The sequence below is a fragment of the Jaculus jaculus genome, chromosome 7, assembly GCF_020740685.1.
Source record: "Jaculus jaculus isolate mJacJac1 chromosome 7, mJacJac1.mat.Y.cur, whole genome shotgun sequence".
Taxonomy (NCBI): Eukaryota; Metazoa; Chordata; class Mammalia; order Rodentia; family Dipodidae; genus Jaculus; species Jaculus jaculus.
In genome coordinates, this window is record NC_059108.1 from 755,481 (window position 1) to 780,004 (window position 24,524).

At 44.6% G+C, this 24,524-nt stretch overlaps 1 protein-coding gene across 11 annotated transcripts in view; it reads right to left on the reverse strand.

Annotated features, from left to right (window-relative positions):
• Sipa1l3 (signal induced proliferation associated 1 like 3) overlaps window positions 1–24,524 on the reverse strand; it is a 283,419-nt gene that overhangs the window by 95,589 nt on the left and 163,306 nt on the right. For all 11 annotated transcript variants that reach the window (XM_045153962.1, XM_045153961.1, XM_045153958.1 and 8 more), the window contains 2 exons: window positions 22,370–24,183; window positions 18,262–18,392 (listed from right to left, as the gene is read on the reverse strand). In XM_045153962.1, coding sequence (XP_045009897.1) covers window positions 18,262–18,392; window positions 22,370–23,876 — 1,638 coding nt within the window. In that variant the 5' untranslated portion in view covers window positions 23,877–24,183. The remainder of the gene's footprint in view (window positions 1–18,261; window positions 18,393–22,369; window positions 24,184–24,524) is intronic.

The following is a 24,524-nucleotide window of genomic DNA, read 5'->3' on the forward strand; positions in this document are numbered from 1 at the left end:
GCAAGGAGGTGTGTGATAGTGAAGGTGTTGTCAACTTAATCTGTTTAGTAATCCACAGAAATCCCTTTCGGGTGGGGCTCGGAGGTTACTTCCAGGAAGGATCAACTAAAGGAGGCAGTCCTTCCCCCAGAGTGAGCCCTGTCCCCAGAACAGGTGACCCTGTTCAGAGGGGACTTCATATAAGGAAGTTCCTTCTTCCCACTTGGCTGCTGGACTTCCCACTTTTGCTGCCTTCCAGTGTGGACTGAGGACCAGCGTGGACTGAAGACCAGCATCAACTGTAGACCCACGTGGATCAAAAACCAGTGGCTCCTCAGGAAGCCTCCAGGCCTTCCAGTGCCATCTGGAGTGCCAGATTGGGACTGCTGAGGCATCTGGCCACGTGGACTGAGCAGCTACCAGGTTCCTTGATTATTGGGCCTGCAACTGCTATTGGACCACCATGAGCAAATCCAATGTATTTCCTTTTTAAAATAATTCATTCTAGCAGGTCTGTTCCTCTAGAGAACCCTGACTAATACAAGGCACAATATGTCAAGTAGCAAGACATGCAGTTAACAAAATCAGCTCAAGGAGAGGCTCTCACCATTACTTGAAGAGCATTATGTTACGGACATATTACTATGAAGCCTCACAAAGCTCTGCCCGCCCAGGATATTAGTACTAGTGTGGGTCTTGAGTTGTGTCACTACTTTTCAATCAGTTTCATGAAAAAGATATTGCCAAGGACTCTGATCCAGATGGTTTGGGATGGGGCCAGTTTGTATATGTATATGTGACTGTGTACATTTGAGGGTGAATGTATACACAATTTTAATCCCTCTTAGGTGATTCTGATGTGTAATAAAGTTTGAAAATTTTTAATCAATGATGACTACTTCATCTTCCCCAAATTTTCGTATAGCTGACCATGTGGCAATTCCAGGCAATGAAATGTGAGGGACATAGTGACTGTCCAGGACTTCCCACAAGTCCATGTCTGCTTGCTGGGGATGACAGTGTGATGAGATTTTTAAAAAAATTTTTATTTCTTTATTTGAGAGAGAAAGATACAGAAATAGGCAGGGAGAGGGAGAGAGAGAAAATGGGTGCGCCAGGACCTCTGCCACTGCAAACGAACTCCAGACGTGTGCGCTCCTTGTGCATGTGGCTTACATGAGTCTTGGGGAGTGAAACCTGGGTTCTCTGACTTTGCAGGCAAGTGCTTTAATGGATAAGCCATCTCTCCAGCCTGGAAGAGATGTTTTCATTGAGTCCTGCCATGCCTTTTTATTTTTTTTCTCGTGCCATGACTTCTGATATTGCTTTTGTTTTGTTGAGCTAGTGTCTCATTGTGTAGCTAAGGCTAACCTAGAAATTACTATGTAGTCCTGGCTGGCATCCAACTTGTTGCAATCCTCATATCTCAACCTCCCTAGTGCAAGGACTGTAGTTGTGTGCCATCATGCTCAGATCTGAATTTTTTTTTTTCTTGCTTCACCCTCCTGGGTACTGGGATTACAGGCATGAGTCACCACCCACAGCCTCTTCTCAATTTCTTAGGTAATTAAAATAACTCCCTATTTGTTTAGCTGGGTTTTCTGTTGCTTTACGCCACATAAACTCTTTTTTTTCTCAATTTTATTAAACATTTTCCATGATTATAAAAAATATCCCATGGTAATAATCCTTCCCTCCTCTTATGATGGTTTTAGGTAGGTAGTGTCAGGCATTATGAGGTCATGGATATCAAGGACAATTTTCTGTCTGGAGGGAGCACGTTGTAAGGAGTCCAACCCTTCCTTTGGCTCTTACATTCTTCCGCATTAGACCCTGAGCCTTGGAAGGTGTGATCAAGATGTTACTTAGTACTCTAGTTACTTCTTTCCAGCACCATGATTAAACTCTTTTTTAAAATATATTTTTTAAATTTATTATTATTTATTTATTTATTAAGAGTGACAGACAGACAGACAAAGAGGTAGACAGAGAGAAAAAATGGGTGCGCCAGGGCTTTTAGCCACTGCAAACGAACTCCAGATGCATGCACCCCGTTGTGCATCTGGCTAATGTGGGTCCTGGGGAATCGAGCCTCGAACTGGGGTCCTTTGGCTTCACAGACAAGTGCTCAACTGCTAAGCCATCTCTCCAGCCCCACATAAACTCTTGATACAATTACTAAAGAATCATATTTACAGAAGCAGCTCCAGGTACCATGGTAACTACCTAATGATAGGAAGAGAAGTTTTCATTTCTGCTCTATAGATGAAGAAACTAAGATTATAAGAGGTAAGACGACTTATCCAAGTCACCATAGGTGACAAGCGGTTGAACCAAGGTCGCAACCAGACTACTTTTCCAAAGCTCATTATTTTTGTTGGGTCTCACTATGTATCCTAGGCTGGCCTCAAATTCATGATCTGCCTGTCTCAATCTCCAGAGTGTTGCAACTACAGGCAAGTATCACCATGATGGGCTCAATTTTTCTCCCCCCCCCCTTTTTTTGGGAGGGTGCATGAAACATAGTCTACATATATAAATGTATATAACACATATACAAAATGATTACAGGGTTGGGGAGGTAGCTCAGTGCATAAAATGCTTGCCTCTCAACTATGAAGACCTAATTTGATCTCTGGTACCTATGTAAAATGTCAGTGCTGGGGAGGTGAAGACAGGAGGATCCCTAGGGCTTTCTGGCTAGCCAGTCTAGCCTAACAGGTCAATGAGACCCTGAGATGGATGATGGTTCTGAGGATGACACCCAAAGCTGTCCTCTGTGTGCATACACATACCTAAGCATGCATGCATGCATGCATGAGTGCATGTGAGCATACACACACTAAAAAAGAAAAATGGTCAAAAAGTGCCCCAGTAGTCATGACCCAGGTCAACAAATGCAATGCTTCCTGCCTCCAGAAGCCGTCCATGCCTTGACTTCTTCCAATGCCAGTTCATTCCTTTTTTTTTTTTTTTTTTTAAAGTTTAGAAAGACTTCATTAGATTAAGAGGAAGAAAGGGAGAAAGTACAGAGAGCGCCTGCCCAAGGGAAGGATGGAGGGGTAGAGCCCAACCCTATCTTTTTTTTTTTTTTTTTTTTTGGTATTTTGAGCTAGGGTCTCACTTTAGCCCAGCCTGATCTGGAATTCATTCTGTATTCTCAGGGTGGCCTTGAACTCTCAGTGATCCTCCTCCCTCTGCCTCCCGAGTGCTGGGATTAAAGCCATGTACCACCACTCCCGGCTCCTATCTATTTTTAAATACTTATTTGAGAGAAAAAAAGACAGTGAGTATGGGAGTGCCAGGGCCTCCAGCCACTGCAAATGTACTCCAGATACATACACTAGTTTGTGCACCTGGCTTTATGTAGGTGTTAGGGAACTGAACCTGACTGTCAGGTTTTGCAAGCAAGTGCCTCTAACTGCTAAGCCATCTCTCCAGTCCTATTACTATCTATTTTTGAGCTTCATGAGTGAATCTTTTATATTGTGGGTTGGGCTGGAACCCATGGCCTGCTAGGCAAGTGCTCTCACACTAAGCCACATGCCCAGCTAACAGTTTATAGTTATCTAGGCCTTTCATTCAGTTTTCTTCTCAGGTAAGGTCTCATGTAGCCGAGGCTAGCCTCAAATTCACTATGTAGGACTGGGGAGATGACTTACCAGTTAAAGGCAATTACCTGCAAAGCCTGCCAGTTTGGGTTTGATTCTCTAGTACCCACCTAAAGTCAGATGCACAAAGTGATACATGTGTCTGGAGTTCATCTGTAGTGGAAAGAGGCCCTAGCACACCCATATTCTCTTTCTCTACTTACTAAATAAAAAGTGAAAATGTATCAAAGGATGATATTGAACTTCCTTCCCCCACCTCCCACATGCTGGGATGGTAGCTGTGCATCACTATGCCTGGCCTGTGTCTCTCTTCCTTATGTCTGTCTTTTTCTTTTTTTTGGTGAGACAGAGCCTCACTCGTTATTGTAGGCTGTCCTTAAACTTACTATTCTCCTGCCTCAGCCTCCCAAGTGCTGGGATTACAGGCACAAGCAACCATTACTGGCTTGGTCTCTCTCTTTGAATGCTGTGCATATGGATTCTACTATTCTATGGTAAGAACTGTATATTTAATCCCTTCCTACTGCTGCAGGACACCACTGCTTCTAGCATTTGACAACTATGACAATGCTGCTGGGAACATCCACAGTACATAAGAACACATTTTCTTTTGGGTTTATACCTAAGAGATAAATTGCTAAATCATCCAAGTATACCAATCTTCAGTTTTCTCAAAACTGCCAGTTTTCCAAGTGTTGATCCAATTTACAACCCACTAGTCCTACAAATGTCCATAGCTCATGTTCTCTCTGACATGAGCTGTTGCTTTTAGCTTCCAAACTAGGCTATACCCTAGGCCAGGTGGAGCAGGTGGACACCAAATCAAGAATGCACAGCAGGGAGCCTGGAACAGCACCAGGAAAAAATCTCTTCTCATAGCTGGGTCCAAAACACCCAAATGTACTTGGAATTGTGGTTTAAACGATAAAGATCAATGTCAACGACAAAACATGCTCTCCTAAGTCAAAATAGACAGGAGGCACAAAAGCATGCCATGACTTTGCTGCTAGGCATGAAGCCTACCCTTGTCAAACAGAATTCAGCATGAAGAGTGTTTGGAAAGAATGGAATGATTTCATGGTTAGGAGTTCACAGTTCTGGCCCTGTCACTAACAAACAAACAAAGCTCTCTTATCACAAGGAAGAAAGAGATAAAACATGGGGACAGCAATGGAGCCATGTGCTCTGCCAGCCACCTGAGCAGCCAAGGCTGCAGGTGTCGATAATGCCTCAACAGGATCAGCACCCATCCACAGGGCTCAAGTGGACCAGAAACCTTCACTTTTCTCTTATGGGGACAGGGGGCCCAAAGTTATAGTTACATGTGGCTCTACTAGTTTGCTCAGTGCTAGCCTCTTGAAGTTTCCAGTTCTTCCTTCCACATGGGGTAAGAAGTAGGGCACTAGCAGATCAAGAAGAGCCCTCTCTCAAGCCAGGCATGGTGACACACACCTTTGATCCCAGCACTGGGAGACAGAGGCAGAGGCAGACAGATTGCCGTGAGTTTGAAGCTACCCTGAAACTCCATAGTGAATTCCAGGTCAGCCTGGACTAGAGTGAGACCCTACCTCAAAAAAAAAAAAAAAAAAAAAAAAGAGCGGTCTCTCCACATGGTCTTGTCTCCTCCCACTTGCACTGTGCACTGCAGCCCCCTCTAGGTTTCCTACCCCAGTCCCACTGCCAGTCATGTCCTGCACAGCATCCAATCAGATCACAGCATTCTGCTCTGATCATGGTGATGTCTGGCATCCTTTCACTGAGCTGTGAAAGGGATACAGTGTCACATAAGCAAGAAGTCTCCTCTCTATCTGCAAGTTAGCTCCTGAACCTGAACCAGATCCATGTTGCTCTCTGCTGGGCAGTGGATGTGCCCTTCAGAGACTTCTCAGACAGTACTTGGGCACCCATCTGCCTGGGTTTGAATGTCAGCTCTATGCTTTCCCTAACTTTGAGACCCTGAGCATGTTGTTTAATTTCTCTGCCTGTATCCTTTTTCTACTTTGCATTCTTAGAAATCCTTGAAATTTCTAACAGTCAGCATTTGGTATAGATCTTTTTGAAAAAGTAGCCTAGGCTGAGCTGGAACTTGTTTTGTAGCTGAGGATGATCTTGCACTCACAATCTTCCTGTCTGCACCTCCTAAATGATGGGATTACAGGTGTGTGCCACCATATCTGGTTTATGCCATGCTGGGAAGGAATGCAGAGCTTTGTGTATGCTAAGCAAGCACTCTACCAACTGAGCTACAGGCCCACACCTTGGTACTTTTTAAACAAAAAAGAAAAATTGATAAAGAAAATTAGAAAAACAAGGGGGCTGGGAAGATAGCTCAGCAGTTAAAGGTGCTTGCTTGCAGGCCCATGATTTAATTACCTAGTACCTATGTAAAGCCAGATAGATGCAAAAAGTGGTACCTACGTCTGGAGTTTATTTGCAGCAGAAAGAGGCTCTGGCATGCCCATTCATTCTCTCTCATAAATAAATAAAGGTTAAAAAAAAAGAAAAAAGAAAAAAAAAACCCTCAAATTCCTAACCTACAAAACTAAGGCAGGCATCTTGGCATACATTTGTCATCCCAGCACTCATGAGGGAGGCAGGGAAATAGTGAGTTCAAAATGAGCCTGTTTTATAGAGAAAGACATGGTCTTACATACACACACACACACACACACACACACACACACACACACACACACAAATGGGCTAGAGAGATGGCTTAGTGGTTAAAGCTGTTTGCTTGCAAAGCCTGAAGGCCTGGGTTTGATTCCCTAGTACCCACATGAAGCCAGATGCACAGAGTGGCACATGCATCGTTTGCAGTAGCAGGAAGCCCTAGCATGCCCATTCTCTCCCTCTCTCTCTCCCCAGATCAATCAATCAATAAACAAATATTTTAAAAAAGTCTAGTTGGGCATGGTGGCACATGCCTTTAATCCCAACACTCGAGAGGCAGAGGTAGGAGGATCACCATGAGTTCAAGGTCACCCTGAGACTACATAGTGAATTCCAGGTCAGCCTGGGCTACAGTGAAACCCTACCTTAAAAAAAAAAGTCTAGGGCTGGAGATATGGCTTAGCTATTAAGGCACTTGCCTGCGAAGCCTAAGGACCCATGTTGGACTCCCCAGATCCCACATAAGCCAGATGCACAAGATGATGCATGCGCAAGGTTTCACATGTGCACAAAAAGGCACATGCATCTGGGATTCAATTATAGTGGCTGGAGGCCCTAGCGTGCCAATTCATTCTCATTCTCTCTCTCTCATTAAAATAAAAGCCAGTCCACTGGGCTTACCTAAAAAAAAAAAGTCCTGGCATGGTGGCTCATGTCTTTAATCCCAACCCTTGGGAGGCTAAGGTAGGAGGACTGCCATTAAGTTCAAGGTTAGCCTGGGCTAGAGTGAGACCTGCTTCAAAAAACAAAATCACGCACAGAGGACCCCCAACAACAAAGCCCCTAACAAAGGTCCCATTTACCAGTCTGAAGGAAGCATGCTGGGTCAGGCAGACTCAGGGTGACTGGAGTACCCTGTATGCTGGCTGAGCAATATTGGTATGGGAATTCAGGACAGGGAAGCCCAGGCCTGGTCTCATGCTGTCTGGGTTCACTAGGGAAATAGCAGTTAGGTGCACATTGCCAGAGTTTAGCTGGAGGTCCACTCTCACCTCGGTAGGAAACTCAGCCTTGCCAACACTCACATCCCATCTGTTGGGAGACACAGGCCCACTGTAGCCTGTCTGCTTGGCATCTGGGATAGCCATCTGGAGGCAACAGGCTGGTTTAGAAGGCAGTCTGGGCCCTGCGCCCTGAAGGATGTGCTTGTGTACAGGAGGATGGAGCCCTGTTTGTCTGTTAGCTCCCTGCTACAAGCCTCCACTCTCTTGGGAAAGAATGACAGCCACACAGGTTGTCAGTCTCAGCAGGATCTGGCACTTGGAACTCTTCCTTGCTGGCACTTCATGGTGTCAGACCAAGAGATCCCTCCTTCCCATCTCTCTCTGAGTCCGGTCATAGCTCAAAGCCTACTTTACAGATAAAGAAACTGAAGTGCACATGAAAACCCATCTATCTAAGGTCATGTGACTAGTGAGGAGCAGTGCAGGGCTCTGAGCCCAGGGCTTTCTGATCCCTGAACTCAGATTCCAACTAAGTCTGACTGACAGGTGCTAGAGGGCAGTGGTTAAGGGGCCTAGGCTTAGGAGCTGGGCAGCCTGAAGTCATGTCTTGGTTCTGCAACTGGGTAACCCTGGAAGGCAATGGTCAGAGAGTGAAAGGAAGTGACAAGGCAATGTGAATGAAGCAATGAGGTGCATGCCTGAAAATAGCACCTGTTGAAAGTATGAGGGGAGTTATGGCTTCTGCTGGTACTAACTGTGCTCCATGGCCCTTAGTACTCCCTTCATGACTGGAAGGGCTCTAGGAAGGAACATAGCAAACGTTATAGGTCACTTGCCCATTCTCCAACTCATATGATGGAAACCTTAGACCTGAGTGCCTTACAGGACAGCTCTGTAAAGAACTGGGTATGTATGTGGCATGAGATTTAGGGTGGATCAAACTCACTATGTATCACAGGCTAGCCTTGAACTCATGGTAATCCTCCTGCCTCAGCCTCTTGATTGTTGGAGTTACAGGTGGGAGGTGCCATTCTGGCTCCTTGAGGACTTGGATGTTATCTTCACAGTGGTGCCTCCTTGTCTCAACTTTAGCCACTTATCAGTCACTTGTGGTTCTACCCTGACATCATGTACCTCTGCATGGGTTAGGAAGGCATCTTACATAGCACTTTCTGTCTCCTAGTCACTGCTGTACTCCCAAAGCCCAGCTTGGGGCAGGCAGGTGGTGATACCCAGGAAGTCTGGGAAAGGTGAATCTCAGACTTTTGGCTATGAGACTGGAGGGTTCCTATGCTGGCCTAGATTGAAGCAGAGCCTCCCCCAACCTCAGCCTGTTCTGTTGGATTCTGGCAGTGGAAAGCGGACAGAGGCAGGCCTGAGTTGGTAACAGAATCAAACAATTTCTAATTTAATAAACAGAAACCAAAGCAGAAAAATATCTGACCCAGTGAAAGAGGACTGGTGTTCTGAATTCAGTTCATGGGACACAGTATGGCATTTAACAATCCATTCTAAGGGTTGGGGACATACCTCAGTTAGTAAAATGCTTGCCTAGATGCACAATGCCTTGGGTTCGTTTCTCAGCACTGCATAAACTGGGCATAATGGTGCATGCCTATGATCCCAGCACTTGGGAAGGTGAGACAGGAGGATTAAGAATTCAAAGGGGCTGGAGAGATGGCTTAGAGATTAAGCACTTGCATGTGAAGCCTAAGGACCCTGGTTTGAGGCTTGATTCCCCAGGACCCATGTAAGCCAGAGGCAAAGGTGGTGTATGCATCTGGAGTTCGTTTGCAGTGGCTGGAGGCCCTGGCCCGCCCATTCTATATCTATCTGCCACTTTCTCTCTCTGCCTGTCACTTTCAAATAAATAAATTAAATATTTTTTTTTTAAAAAAGAATGTTTTAAGCCAGACATGGTGGCACATACCTTTAATCCCAACACTTGGGAGGCTGAGGTAACAGGATCACTGTGAGTTTGAGGACACCCTGAGACTGAGACTCTACCTTGAAAAACCAACAAACAAACAAAAAAGAATTTAAGGACATCGTTGGCTATGTGGTGATTTTTTTTAAAGATTTATTTTATTAATTTATTAGAAAGAGAGAGACAGAGAGAGTATGGGCACACCAGGGCCTCTAGCCACTGCAAACGAACTCTAGACACATGTGCCACCATGTGCATCTGGCTTACGTGGGACCTGGAGAATCTAACCTGGGTCCTTAGACTTTACAGGTAAGTGCCTTAACCACTAAGCCATCACTCCAGCATCCCCCTTTTTTTTTTTTGAGGTAGAGTTTTGTTGTAGCCCAGGCTGACCTGGAATTCCCTATGTAGCTTTATGTGGGTACTGAGGAATTGAACTTGGGGTTGAACCCTCTCTCTAGCCCTTTGTGGTGACTTTGAGGCCAACCTGGCTCAAAAGAAAATCATTTTGGAAATTCATAGCTTTAAGAGCCTATATTAAGAAATTAGAAAGGTCACAAGTAAATGACCTAATGCTTCACCTTAAAGCCTTGGAAAAAGAAGAACAAGGCAAACCAAAAATCAGCAGACAGGAAAAAATAATAAAGATTAGGGCAGAAATTAATGAAATAGAAACAAACAAACAAAAAACAATCCAAAGAATCAATGAAACAAAAGAGTTGGTTCTTTGAAAGGATAAACAAGATTAATAAACCCTTAGCAAATATGACCAAAAGAAAGAGAGAAGAGACAAATTAATAAAATTAGAGAGGAAAAAGGCAACATCACAACAGATACCAGAGAGATTCAAAAAATCACAGGGACATACTATAAAAACATATACTCCACTAAGTATGAAAATCTGAAAGAAATGGATGCTTTCCTTGATTTATAATGACCTACCTAAGTTAAATCAAGATGAGATGAATCATGTAAATGGACCTATAACAAGTATGGAGATCCAAGCAGTTATCAAAAATCTCCCAACTAAAAAAAGTCCAGGCACACATGGATTCACTGCTGAATTTTACCAGACCTTCAGTGAAGAACTAACACCATTGCTTCTTAAGCTTTTCCATAAAATAGAAAAAGAAGGAATCCTACCAAAATCCTTCTATGAAGCCAGCATCACCCTGATACCAAAATCAGGCAAAGATAGAAAAAAAAAAAAATTACAGACCAATCTTCCTCATGAACATAGATGCAAAAATTCTCAACAAAATATTTGCAAACAGAATACAAGAATATATCAGAAAGATCATTCACTCCGACCAAATAGGCTTTATCCCAAAGATGCAGGGATGGTTCAACATACGCAGTTAGATAAATGTAATACATTATATAAATGGACTGAAAGACAAAAATCACATGATCATCTCATTAGATGCAGAGAAAGCATTTAACAAAATTCAACATCCCTTCATGATAAAAGTCCTACAAAGACAAGGAATAGAAGGAACATATCTCAATATAATAAAGGCTATTTATGACAAGCCTACAGCCAACATATTACTAAATGGGGAAAAACTGGAAGCTTTCCCACTAAAATCAGGAATAAGACAAAGGTGTCCACTGTCTGCACTTTTATTTAATAAAGTACTAGAAGCCTTAGCCATATCAATAAGGCAAGAGACACACATAAAAGGAATACAAATTGGAAAGGAAGAGATCAAGTTATCATTATTTGCAGATAACATGATTCTATACATAAAGGACCCTAAAGACTCCACCAGCAAACTGTTAGAGCTGATAAACACCTATAGCCATGTAGCAGGATACAAAATAAATACACAGAAATCAGCAGCCTTTCTATATGCTAACAACAAACACACAGAGGATGAAATCAGAGAATCACTCACATTCACAACTGCATCAAAAAAAAAAAAAAAAAATAAAGTACCTTGGAATAAACCTAACCAAGGAAGTGAAGGAACTCTACAATGAAAACTTTAAAACACTCAAGCAAGAAATTGCAGAAGACACTAGGAAATGGAAGAATGTTCCTTGTTCCTAGATTGGAAGAACCAATATTGTGAAAATGTCAATCTTACCAAAAGCAATCTACACATTTAATGCAATCCCCATCAAAATTCCAATGGCAATCTTCATGGAAATAGAAAAGACAATCCAAAAATTCATTTGGAATCACAAAAAAACTCAAATATCTAAAACAATACTGAGCAACAAAAATAAGGCTGGTGGTATCACCACACCTGAGTTTAACCTATACTACAGAGCCATAGTAACAAAAACAGCATGGTACTGGCACAAAAGCAGACATGTAGATCAATGGAACAGAATAGCAGACCCAGATGTAAGTCTGGGTAGTTATAGCCACCAGATATTCGATAAAAATGCCAAAATATTCATTGGAGAAAAGACAGCCTCTTCAGCAAATGGTGCTGGGAAAACTGGATATGTATCTGTAGAAGGATGAAAACAGATTCTTCTCTCTCTCCATGCACAATAATTAAGTCCAAATGGATTAAAGACCTTAACATCAGACCTGCAACTCTGAAACTGCTAGAGGAAAAAGTAGGGGAAACCTTTAACATATTGGTCCTGGCAAAGACTTTCTGAATATAACCCCAGTTACTCAGGCAATAAAACCACAGATTAACCACTGAGACCTCATGAAATTACAAAGATTTTGTACAGCAAAGGACACTGAGTAAAGCAAAGAGGCAACCTACAGAATGGGAAAAAAATCTTTGCCAGCTATACATCTGATACAGGATTAATATCTAGGATATATAAAGAACTCAAAAAAAAATTAAATAATAAGAAGTCAAACAAGCCAATTAAAAAATGGGCTATGGAACTAAATAGAGTTCTCAAAAGAAGAAATATGGATGGCATATAAGCATCTGATAAAATGTTCTACAACCCTAGTCATCAGGGAAATGCAGATTAAAACTACATTGAGATTCCATCTCACTCCTGTCAGATTGGCTATGATCATGAAAACAAATGACCATAAATGCCGGTGAGGATGTAGAAAAGAGGAGCCCTTCTACACTGTTGGTGGGAATGCAATCTGGTCCAGCCATTGTGGTAATCAGTGTGGAGGTTCCTAAGACAGCTAAAAATAGATCTACCATATGACCCAGCTATAGCACTCCTAGGCATATAGCCTAAGGACTCATCTCATTACCTTAGAGATACTTGCTCAAGCATGTTTATTGCCACTCAGTTCACAATAGCTGGGAAATGGAACCAGCCTAGACGACCCTCAACTGATGAGTGGATAATGAAGACATGGCATGTTAAAAAAAATTTTTTTTGTTTATTTTTATTTATTTGAGAGCAACAGAGAGAAAGAGGCAGAGAGAGAGAGAGAGAGAGAGAGAATATGAATACGGGCGCACCAGGGCCTCCAGCCACTGCAAACAAATTCCAGATGCATGTGCTGTCTTGTACATCTGGCTAACGTGGGTCCTGGGGAATCGAGCCTCGAACCAGGGTCCTTAGGATTCACAGGCAAGCGCTTAACTGCTAAGCCATCTCTCCAGCCCAAGATATGGCATATTTATACAATGGAGTTCTACTCAGCAGTAAAGAAAAATGCAGTTATGAAATTTGCAGGAAAATGGATGCATCTGGAAAGGATTATACTAAGTGAGGTAACCCAGGCCTAGAAAGCCAAGAATCACATGTGCTTTCTCATATGTGGATCCTAGCTACAGATGATTGGACTTTTGTGTGAGTAGGAAGAAAACTCAGTAGCAAAGGCCAGTAAGCTAGAAAAGAGATATAAAGGGAAGAGAAAGGAAGGGAGGGGGGTACTTAATAGCATGGTATTGTGTGTACACACACACACACACACACACACACACACACACACGTAGAAGAATAGATTAATGGGGGTGAAAAGGTCCAAAGTGAGGTCAGGGGAAGAGATTGAGTAAAGGAAAGGTGGAGGGAGGGCTAATCAAATCTAAGAGAATATAAGTAAATCATATGGAAACCTACTTTTTGGACAATGGAACACATAGGAGCCTTAGATTGTTGCTAGAAAATTTTCAATGCCAGGGATGGGATAACTTCCAGTGAGTTGTTGGCCAGGGAGGTCCTTGATGCCCCCAAAACATTACAGGTCATTGGTAAGGCCCTTGGTTTCCCACCAGGAATAGATGGTAAGACCCTATTGATGAAGACTCCATATACTTGGGCTGCAAGGCCACTGAGAAATCCTGCTGGAACTGAGATGATAACCTCCTCCATGTAGACCAGCTGACAGAAAGCTGGAAGAAGCCATTCTTCATGCAGTTCAATGGGAGAAAGAGAAAACATCAGTGAAGATACTTAACATTGGACACTGCAAGCCTTATATTTGGCCAGACAGGCCAAATGAGCTAACAGGTGCAATAGTGGCACGTCTGTCATGGTGGAAACCAACTGCCCTCTAATTGGAATGGAGGCCCACTCCATGGGAGGGAATACATCCCTGATACTGAAAACTTAAAACAGGGGTACTTATGAGACCTAGGGGTGTAATTTCTGCTGCTGTCTAGCTAAATGTATATACTATGCTTATCAAACTGCCCAGTAAGCACTTCTCTTAATGTTCATACCCTTATATTAATGCTACTCTCACTTTTGGAAGAGAATCTTCTCTTTTCAGATGGCAGTGACCTTGGGATGACTCAGAAGGTATCATGGTGCTGGAAAGAAGTGACAGGAGTGCTCAGTACTGCAATATCTCTATCACACCTTCCAAGGCTCAGGGCCTATTGCAGAAGAGGTGGCAGAAAGAATGTAAGAGCCCAAAGGGCAGGACTCCTTACAGTGTGCTCTCCCCAGACACAAAAAGGCCTGGATATCCATGACCTCACAATGCCTGATACTACCTACACAAGACCATCATAAAAGAAGAAAAAGATCATGACATCAAAATAAAAGAGAGACTGACTGAGATTGGGAGAATTGAGTTTCAAAGGGGAAAGTGGGGGAGGCAGGGCATTACCATGGGATATTTTTTAATAATCATGGAAGTTGTTAATACAAAAAAAGTTTTGAAAAGAAAAAAATTCATTTTATGTGGGACATTGTGGCACATGCCCATAATCCTAGTACTTGGGAGTTAGGGCCAGCCTGGATTACAGAGTAAGAACCTGTCTCAAAACAAAACAAAACAAAACATACACACACACACACAACCAACCAACCAACCAACCAATAAAATAGCACTAATCAGCTGAGTTCATAACTTATACAGAGGAGTAATGTGGAGTCTGGGCTAAGTTAGGTGACTCCCACAGGGAGCTGAGTAGGATGACCAGAGGATGCAAAGACACCTCACCTTACCATATACTGGAGAGTCCTAACACTCTGTTTTGTCATAAATGAGGTTAGGAATGCAGTCATTGGACAACTGCAATGAGACTAACTCAAGCTAAGCTATGTGAAAATCAGAACACAGCTTGGAAACCAGTGTTAACTAAGCTAGTGTGTGTGCCATAATAGCAACTACAATACTCATCTCTTGAGGACATAAACGGGCTTGTCATTTCACTAGCACTTAGTGTCCACTCTGTTGCTGTGGGAGCTGTCACCATGCACTCTGCCTTGGTGCTCAATTGGCTGGAAAGGTAAACAGGGTGAAAAGCTGTCTGGGGAGACAGGTTGGGGATCACCTGCAGTGGTTTTAGAGTCTACTCTGCTCAGATGCCACCGACTCATGTCATCCTTTTGAAGGTCTCTGTTGGGTAGGACAAGGCCCTCAGTGTAGCATCTGCCTGCCTGGATGAGGTCCAAGCTTTGGCTATCCCCAAACTCAGTAGAGCAAACCTTCTGGGTTTCCATGCTAGAGTGAATGCCAGATGGGCAAAGCAGGGTAAAAGGAGCTTCAACTGAGGGGTCTGTCTAAATTGATGACTGTTCCTTTTTCCTGGAAAGGATTTCTTTACTTGGGTCTTTTGGAAGTATCAATCACTTCTGTTAGCTTGTGTTTTTTTTTTTTTAATTTAAAATTTTATTTTTGTTGTGCTAGGGATTGAGCTCAAAGGGAGGGGAGAAGTAAGGCAAGCAAAAAGTAGCTCATGCATCTGGAGTTTGTTTGCAATGAATGGCAAGAGGTACTGATGTGCTCATTCATTCGTTTATTCATATTCTCTTTCTACACAAATAAATACTACCTTTCTGTATCTTTCTGCTGGGCATGGTGGCACATGCCTGTAATCCTAGCACTAGGGAGGTAGAGGCAGGAGGATCAGGAGTTCAAGGTCATCCTCAGCTACACATAACTCCATTTAAGGCCAGCCCGGGCTACATGAGAGCCTGTTTTTTTTAAAAAAAGACACAACCACCAAACAAAATTTTTCTGTTCATGTGGCTGGGAGATGGCTCACTGGATAAAGCCTTTGCCTTTCAAGCCTGAGTTCAGATCTCTACCACCCCCATAAATCCAAGGCATGGTGGTGCACGCCTATAATTCCAGAATTCAGAAAGTGGAGACAAGTGATTCTTGAGGCAAGCTGGTTAGCTAGACTAGCGGAGTTGGTGACTCTAGGTTCAAGTGAGATATCCTGCCTTAGTAAATAAAGTGGAAAGCAATTGAGGACCCAATGTTAACTTCCATGTGTGTTAAGGTGTGCACATACATACACCCATACCCCCACCTCCAGAAAAACCCTACAAACTTTCCTGCTGAGGCTCATCTCCTTTGGGTGGCTCCCATGGAACTGTCAGTTTGAGAGAGGAGGTAATGGCCCTAGCCCTAGGGCAGAGCATGTGTCCTAGATCTGGCTGTCTATATTACCCCACCACAGTGCCTGCACAGAATGTGGGCATAGAACTCTGCAGATAAGAATCATTCCTTCTAGCTGGGCGTGGTGGCACACGCCTTTAATCCCAACACTTGGGAGGCAGATGTAGGAGGATCATTGTGAGTTCGAGGCCACCTTGAGACTCCATAGTGAATCCCAGGTCAGCCTGGGATAGAGTGAGACCCTACCTCGGAAAAAAAAAAAAAAAAAGAATCATTTCTTCTGGATGGGAAGCTGTAAAGATCCAGAAAATCTGAACAAGACTGGAAGAGCATGATACTCAGGCAAAAAGAGGTAGAGCAAAGTTGAGCAGAAACCTAAGGAGCTCAGCTCAGTTCTAATGTCTTGCTGGAGTCTGGATTGTAGTTACACAGACCAATAGATCTCTTTATGACTTTAAGACAGCTAGAAATACATTTCTGTCACTATGTACTTGTGCTGGTACATGGGTGCCCCTAACATGCTTTCTTCCCTAGGTGAAGCTGATTTTTAAATTTATTTATTTGCAAGGAGAGAGAGAGAAGGAATGAATATGAATGGGTATGCCAGGGCCTCTAGCCCCTGCAAACTAACTCTAGGTGCATCTTGCTTTACTTGGGTATTGGGGAATTGAACCTGGGTCTTTAGGCTTTGCAGACAAGCATCTTCACCACTAAGCCATCTCTCCAGTCCCTCAGCTGACCTTTAACCTAGGGCAAGCTCTATGGCCCAGTTGGACAATGGGATTCTCAATTTAGAATTTAGTGAATGACTTGGTAGGGCTCTGAGCTGTTGCTTTACTCAATTGTTCCCATGATGCAGGATACCTCAGAGTCTTGAAATGATCTCTGAGCCCTACCTCCTATTGTTTCGCACAGTTATTGTGGTTAATCTCTTGCAAACAGATTGTGCAATACTAGACTCTGAAATCAGATATAACAAGTTCAAATCCTGGCCTTGCTTAAAATTTTTTTTAATACTTCTTTATTTTTTTTGAGGTAGGGTCTCATTCTAGCCCAGGCTGACCTGGAATTCACTATGTAGTCTCAGGATGGCCTCGAACTCACAGTAATCCTCCTACCTCTGCCTCCAGAATGATGGGATTAAAGGTGTATGCCACCATGCCTAGCTTTTTAAAATATTTATTTATTTATTTTGGTTTTTCGAGGTAGGGTCTCACTCTACCTCAGGCTACCTGAAATTCACTATGTAGTCTCAGGGTGGCCTTGAACTCCTCCTACCTCTGCCTCTCCAGTGCTGGGATTAAATTAGGCATGCACCACTACACTATTTATTTATTTATATTTGAGATGAAGAGTGGGAGAGAGAGAAAATGAATTAAGCACACCAGGGCCTCTAGTCACTGCAAAACAACTCCAGATGCATGCGACACCTTGCGCATCTGGCTTTAAGTGGGTACTGGGGAACTGAACCTGGGTCCTTTGGCTTTGCTGGTAGCAAGTGCTTAACTCTCCATTTTTTTTTTTTTTTTTTTAATTTTCAAAAAAGATTTTATTTAAAGCTGGGGGTTAGTGGTGCATGTCTTTAATCCCAGAATTTGGGAGGCTGAGGTAGCAGGATTGTTGTGAGTTTGAGGCCAGCCTGAGACTACATAGTGAATTTCAGGTCAGCCTGGGCTAGAGTGAAATCCTACCTCAAAAAACAAAAGAAAAAATATTTATTTACCAGAGAGAGAGAAGCAGATTGGGGCGGGGAGAGAATGGGCAGGCCAGAGCCTCTAGCTACTCCAAACTCCAGACACATGCACTACCTCATTCATCTGACTTTACGAGGTTAATGGGGAGTTGAACCTGGGTCCTTAGGCTTTACAAGCAATGATTTTAACCATTGAATGATCTCTCCAACCCTTGGCCCAGCTTATTTCCTGATTTTCCATGACTTGTAATTTCTCTGAGCCTTAGTTTCCTCCTCTGTAAAATTTCTCTCTCTTTCTCTGTCAAATAAAAAAAAAAACAAAACATTTAAAAAAATTAACTAAGGGCTGGAGGACTTAGAGGTTAAGGTGTTTGCCTGCAAAGCCAAAGGACCCAGGTTCTATTCCCCAGGACCCATGTTATTCAGATGCACAAGGGGGTGCACATATCTGGAGTTCGTTTGCAGTAGCTAGAAGCCCTGGCGCTCCCATTCTCTCTCTCCCCCCTCCATCTGTCAAATAAATAAAAATAAAATATTTTTAAAAAGTAAAATGGACAGACTGACAGACCGTATGGCACTCCTGAGATGAGGCAGTGAAGCCCCTGGCTTGGAACCTGGCAAAATGAGGGCATGAGGCTATGAGGGGTTACCATTTACCCAATAGTCATTCTGGTGACAGGACCTACCTCACGGGTGCGGAAGATGATCCTGTACTGGTACTGAGGTCCATGATCCTTGTGGTCTTCCAGCTTCTCCCGCTTGATGCTCACAGCCACAGGCCCCAGCTTCTCATCCACACCAAAGTAATTGGCATGCTCTGAGAAGAAAAAGTAGGGGAGTGTAAGGTGAGCTGTATTGAAGGAGAAGGACCAGTCCATGGCAGACCTGCTGATGAGGAGAATGGGGGGCAGGACCATGGTCATACAAATGTGATAAATGATGAATCCAAAAGCTATACTTATGGAGAAATTGTAGTCAAAGCCTGGCTTTCTGTAATAACTCTGCTAAGTTACAGAACTTTCTGAGGTGTAAATCTTTCTTTTAGAAACAGGGACCCTGGTAACTACCCACAATTCAGAGCTACTGTGAGGGTGAAATGAATCTACAAAGGCAAAAATGCTTGGTATAGTATGCAGTGGGTAATAAAGCCAGTGTTACTAAGATTAACTCTGAGTTTGCTAATGGTTCATCTGGTTTATCTGCCAGTTAGTCATTTTGAAGAGGTTAAGCCTTGAGCCCAGGGAGTCTCCTGCCAGTCCAAATATGGAGTGAGATTGGATATATGGCCCCAGTCAGTCACATGATGGCATTCTCAACAATTAAATGGGCTTAACTCACTGCTGGGAGGATTCAGTGAGTTAATATGGCACTAAGTTGGCACACACTAAGCACACAGCTTAAATGTTAGCCATTAGCAATCCCTAAGCATTGCCTGCATCTGATCATGTTTCTTTAGACCCAGCTATCTTAAACCCTGCTCTTTTCCCCTTAGGCTGAAGGAACTGTTAGCAAGGCAGAGAGCAAGTCTCCTGCTTTCTTCTCTCCTGATAGCTGCCTCCTCCTTTCCTGGATATGCTGCTAAGAACCCAGCCAGGAAACAGTTCTTTCTGATAAATAACCCAAGTAACTCTTGCTTGTGGTAGGAACTTACCAGCAGTCTGTGTTATTCTAGTCTATAGTCATCATGGAGCCACCACCAGAAATTCAAGCACACAGTAGAAATCTGCCTGTTGTTCCCACACCAGTGTCCAGAACATTTATTTAACTGATAGATACTGTTCTTATGAGATGCACTTGAGTGAACAAAGGCTATTTTAAAATAATGGGTGTGAATTAATCAGAATGGCACCAGGTATTGTACACCATAGAGGTGAATTCCTTCCTGAAGCAGATAAATGTTCTGTTGTTGTTTTCTACCTTAGGCATAACCCCAATGCCTCAGAAGCCCCAGTATGTATTTAAGTACTCAGTGAACACTAAGTCATCCATGAGCTTCTAGAGTGAAGTTATTTGAGAATGGATTAGTGGGCTGGGGAGATGGCCCAGTGCTTAAAGGAGTTTGCTTGAAAAGCCTGCTGGCCCAGGTTCAATTCCACAGTAACCATGTAAAGCCAGGTGCACAAAGTGGCACATTTATCTGGAATTCATTTGCAGCAGTGAGACCCTAGCATGCCCATCATATTTCCTCTCTGTCTCTCTTTCTGCTTGCAAATAAATAAATAAAAATTAAAATAGAATAGATTAAAAAACAGATTTGAAGGAGTTGGGGAGATAGCTAAGTGATTAAAGGCACTTGCCTGCAAAGCCTGCTAGCCCAAGTTCAATTTCCTAGCCACCCACTTAAAGCTAGATGAGCATCTGTTTGAAGTGGCAAGAGTGTTGAGTGCACATGCACATACACAAATAAAAGATTTTGTTGCCAAAGCCTTGTAATATTAACCTGGGCCCTTAAATTTGCTATGTAGGTGCTGGGCATGGTGGCACATGCCTTTAGTCCCAGCAATGGGGAGGCCAAGGTAGGAGGATCGCTGTGGACTCAAGGTCAGTAGATTCTTTTCTTTTTTAAAAAATACTTTATTTGTGAGCTGGGTGTGGTGGTTCATGCCTTTAATACCAGCACTTGAGAGGCAGAGATAGTAGGACTGCCGTGAGTTTGAGGCCACCCTGAGACTAGAGTGAATTCCAGGTCAGCCTGAGCTAGAATGCAACCCTACTTTGAAAAAAAATTATTTATTTGCAAGGAGAGAGAGAGAGAATATGAATGAATGAATATAGTCATGCCAGGGCCTCTAGCCACTGCAAACAAACTCCAGATACATGTGCTATGTTGTGCATCTGACTTTACATGGGTACTAGGGAACTGAACCTGGGTTTTTAGGCTTTGCAGGCAAGTGCTTTAACTGTTGAGCCATTTCTCCAGCCCCAAAATAGTAGTTTTAAGTTATTCTCAATCAATACAGTTGCTAGCATGTGAATATTAGAAGAGTACATACTTTAAAAAATCTGGGGCTGGGGTGGTGGCTCACTGGACAGAGAGCTTGCCTGCAAGCATTAGTACCTGAGTTTGGATCCCCAGATCTTACATAGAAAAGCCAGAAGTTATGGCAGGATTCTGTAATTTCAGCATGCCTATGGTCAGATGAGAGAGAGAGAAAAAGGAGAATTTCCTAAAAGTGCAGAGGATTGAATGAGACACCCTACCTCAAATGAGATGAAAGGCAAGGACCAACACCTGAAAGTTGTCCTCTGACCTCCACGCATGTGTGTGTACACACGCTCACACAGATACATACATCTGAATTTAAGGAGAATCTTGCAAAACTGGGAGGGCTGGCAACACTGGTCCACCTATTAACCCTTTTTCCCTCTAGCTCTTTCAAGCAGGGTTTCAGGTAGCCCACCATGTTCTCAAACTTACTATATAGCAACTCACTTGAACTCCTGATCTTGCCTCCACTTCTAAAGTTCTGGCAGGTCTGTTTTTTCTTGTGTGACAACAGCTGAGCAGAAGCTGCTTGTTCCTGGTGGTATGCACCCCTCCTGCCTGGCTATGGACTAGGACTGTGGTCTCTGTACCAGGCAGTGCTGCTGTCTAGGGCTGCTCACCTGCACCAAGGCACCTGATGATATATGAGTCCATTTCAACCTGGTGTTGCCCTCCCCATAAGCAGCTCCATCTCAACATGGATGCAGAATCTAATAGTATGTCTTCACCCTACTCTTAGGCTCTTACTCTGGACTTGTCACCACCATCTGCCTGGACCATTCTGTAGCCTTCTCCCTGCTTTCTTATTCCTCCTTGGCACCAGAAGTCTGTTGCCCACAAGAGCCAGGGGGAGGCTGTGACCATCCAAGTCAAAATGAGGCCCTCAGGGTAGATGAATCCTCCCACAGCCCATTCTGCTATGGTTCTTTCCTTAACCTCAGTCACCACAACAGCAACCCCTGCCTCCTCCCCATTCACCAGCTTCTGTGTTTGCTCTTCCTTGGGCCAGAAACACTGTTCTAACCACCGCATGTCTTCTTCCCTTAACTCCTCCCTGTCCACCCTCTACTGAACCTTACTCCCAGCTTTGTCCCCTTTTCTCTGCTGCACTATTCTCCTTGGTACTGAGCATTCTAACACACCTTCTGTATTTCATGGGTTTACCCCCTGCTATGGTCTGAATCTGAAATGCCCCCACAGACTCATGTTTAATGCTTGGTCCCCAGCTGGTGGCACTATTTGGGGAGGTTGTGAAACTCTGGGGGGTGGGGGTCTACTTGGACAAAACAGGTCATGGGGCTGTGCCATGGAGGTTATACCTGGCCCCCAATCCCTTCCTTATTCTTGGCTTCCTATCTGCCATGAGATGGAAAGTCTTCTACATACTCCTGTTGTCGTGACTGCATCACCACAGCCAAGTCACCATGCTCTGAGCCCTCTGAAATCATAAGCCAAAATAAATCCTTCCTCCCTTACATTGTTTCTGTCAGGTATTTGGTAAAGCTACATTAATGTAACTAATAAACCTCTAAGGCTTGATATAGTAGAAGGTAGGATTTTTGTCTGAAGCTGGTTACTATGATACCTATAGGTTCTAGAAAGTACCTATCACATGCTATACTAAACCCACGTGTGCTAAATAACTGTGGGTCTACTGCCTCATGTGGTTGAATGTTTATGGAGTGCTCATTCTATCCCCTCAGCCTTCAAGCAGGTGGATCCCATTTCCTTAGCACCCTCTGTGCTGATAGGAATGAATGAATGAATGAATGAGCAGTAGGGGTCTCAGAGACAAGCTGGGGCCCCACCTTTGCCCACGAAATAGTCCTGGTAGTAGCGGGCACCCAGGTCCACGTGCTCAATGCTGTATTGTCGGGGCCGGCTCTGTGTCCTTTGTTGCTCCTTGGGCACCTCCAGCACTGAGATGCTGGCATTGGTACGATGGATGCTCAGCATAGGCTCAACTAGGTGGGTCTCACTGCTGCCCCCTAGGGAGCCCACAGAGGCTCGGGAGAAGCTCACGTTACGTTCATGCTCACCACCGAGCTCGTTGCGGAAGTGGGGGCAGCTGAGCAGTAGGTCGTTACTATTGTCATCTCCAAGATCCTGCTCCAGGTTCTCTTTACAATTCAAGTCCTCTGTGCTGGTAAAGGCTGGGTCCAGACCCCCCAAGCTGTGGACCCGGGATGCTGTGAGGGCCGCCATGGCTGAGGCGGCCGAAGCCCCTGTGGTGGTGTTCCGTCGCTGGGCCACCGACACCCTGTTGGCAGCTGCCTCATTGAGGTCAAAAAGCATGCTCTGCACGTCAAAATGGGCAAAGCTCTTCTGGCAAACCCAAGGCCTGCTGGCTTCTGGGGGGCTCCGACCCTCCTCTGTCTCCCCCAGAGGCCGTCCTGCATCCCCCTCAGGCTTACTGCTCCTCAGCTTCCGGAAGATGGATGAGTCCACAGTGTCCCCACTGCCTAGACCCCGCACAGGTTTCTTTCTGGCCTTTTCCTTCTCTTTGAATTGCTGCAGAGGCAGGAGACTGTCCTTGGAGGCCTGACCATTGCGGGAGTCCCCACTGACTCCACAGCTGCCTCCTGTTAGGAGAGCACCAGGATCTGCTTGCAGAAGTTCGCTGAGGCTCTGGGAGCCCCGGGTCTCGGGCTGCTCACTGCGAAATTCATTGAGGATGTCAAAGAAGCTCTGCTCAGGCACACCCTGCACGTCTATGGAGGATGTGCTGCCATACTCTCGGAACAGGGGCAGCACCCCAGCTTGCCGGGTCCCCCGTGGCTCTCCGGGGTCCTCGATGTCACATTCACTGAGGGTGATCTCGCTGCTGCTGCGGTGTCGCAGGGGGAGGAAGGCCCTGCCAGGGGACCGGGGCCACCCATCCTGGAATTCCACATCTTTGGACCTTCTCCTGGAGAGTCTGTGGAAGGCTTTGGACCCTGAGGAAGCTGGGGTGCTTGCAGGGGGCTGTCCATTCTGTAAGTTCCTCATGGAATGGGCCACCTTCACAGTCTTCACACCATCTGTGTCCTGTGAGGGACTGGGGTTGCTTTGCTCTCTCAGGGCCTCTCGCTTTGGTGGCCAGTCAGCTACTCGGGCACGCACACCCATCTTGGGCATCGCTGGTGTGGTGGGACTGGGGCGGGTAGTAGCAGTGCCTGAGCTCTCACCAAGAGGCTGGGACATGCTGCCATTCTGAGTCCAGAATCCCATGGAAGTGTAGTCCCCAGGGTGGGGCCCAGGAAGGATGTCAGTGCCCCTGGCCCCACAGCTGGCTGCCAGGTCCACATCATTGGAAAGGGGCCGATAGGTGGTCATAGTCCACAGGAGCTGGAGTGCTGCTGGCCCCTGCAAGCTGTGGTGCAACTCTATGGGGTCCCTTGGCCCTCAGCCATTGTTCAGGGCCACCAGTCCCAGGATGAAGGGTGATGGCCCCTGAAAATGCACGTGAAGGTTGTGAGCCTGTGGAGTCCAGTTCTCCACCATTGCTACAGACAGCAGGACCAGGGTAACTTCAGGAAGCAGGTGCCATCCCGAGAGCTCCAGATGGAGTGGTTCAGCAGGGCAGAGCAAGAAGCAGCTGTGAGAAGGGCTGATGGACTATAAGGGTATCTCCCAAGCCATGCTGTAAGAGAAGAAGGGGAGATGTGAGATGTGAAAGAGATGCTCTGTTCCCCAAAGATGTCAAAGGTAGTTTTTGGAGGGTGGAAACTTTATTCATTTTAAAATACTTAAATTGGGACTGGAGAGATAGCTTAGTGGCTAATGCACTTGCCTGCAAAGCCTAAGGACTCATATTTGAATCCCAAATCCCATGTAAGCCAGATGCACAAGATGACGAAAGTGCAAAGTAGCACATGTGCACAAGGTGGCATATGTGTATGGAGTTTGATTGCAGTGGCTGGAGGCCCTGGCACACCAATTCTCTCTCTCTCTCTCAAAACAAAGAAATAAAATACTTAAATT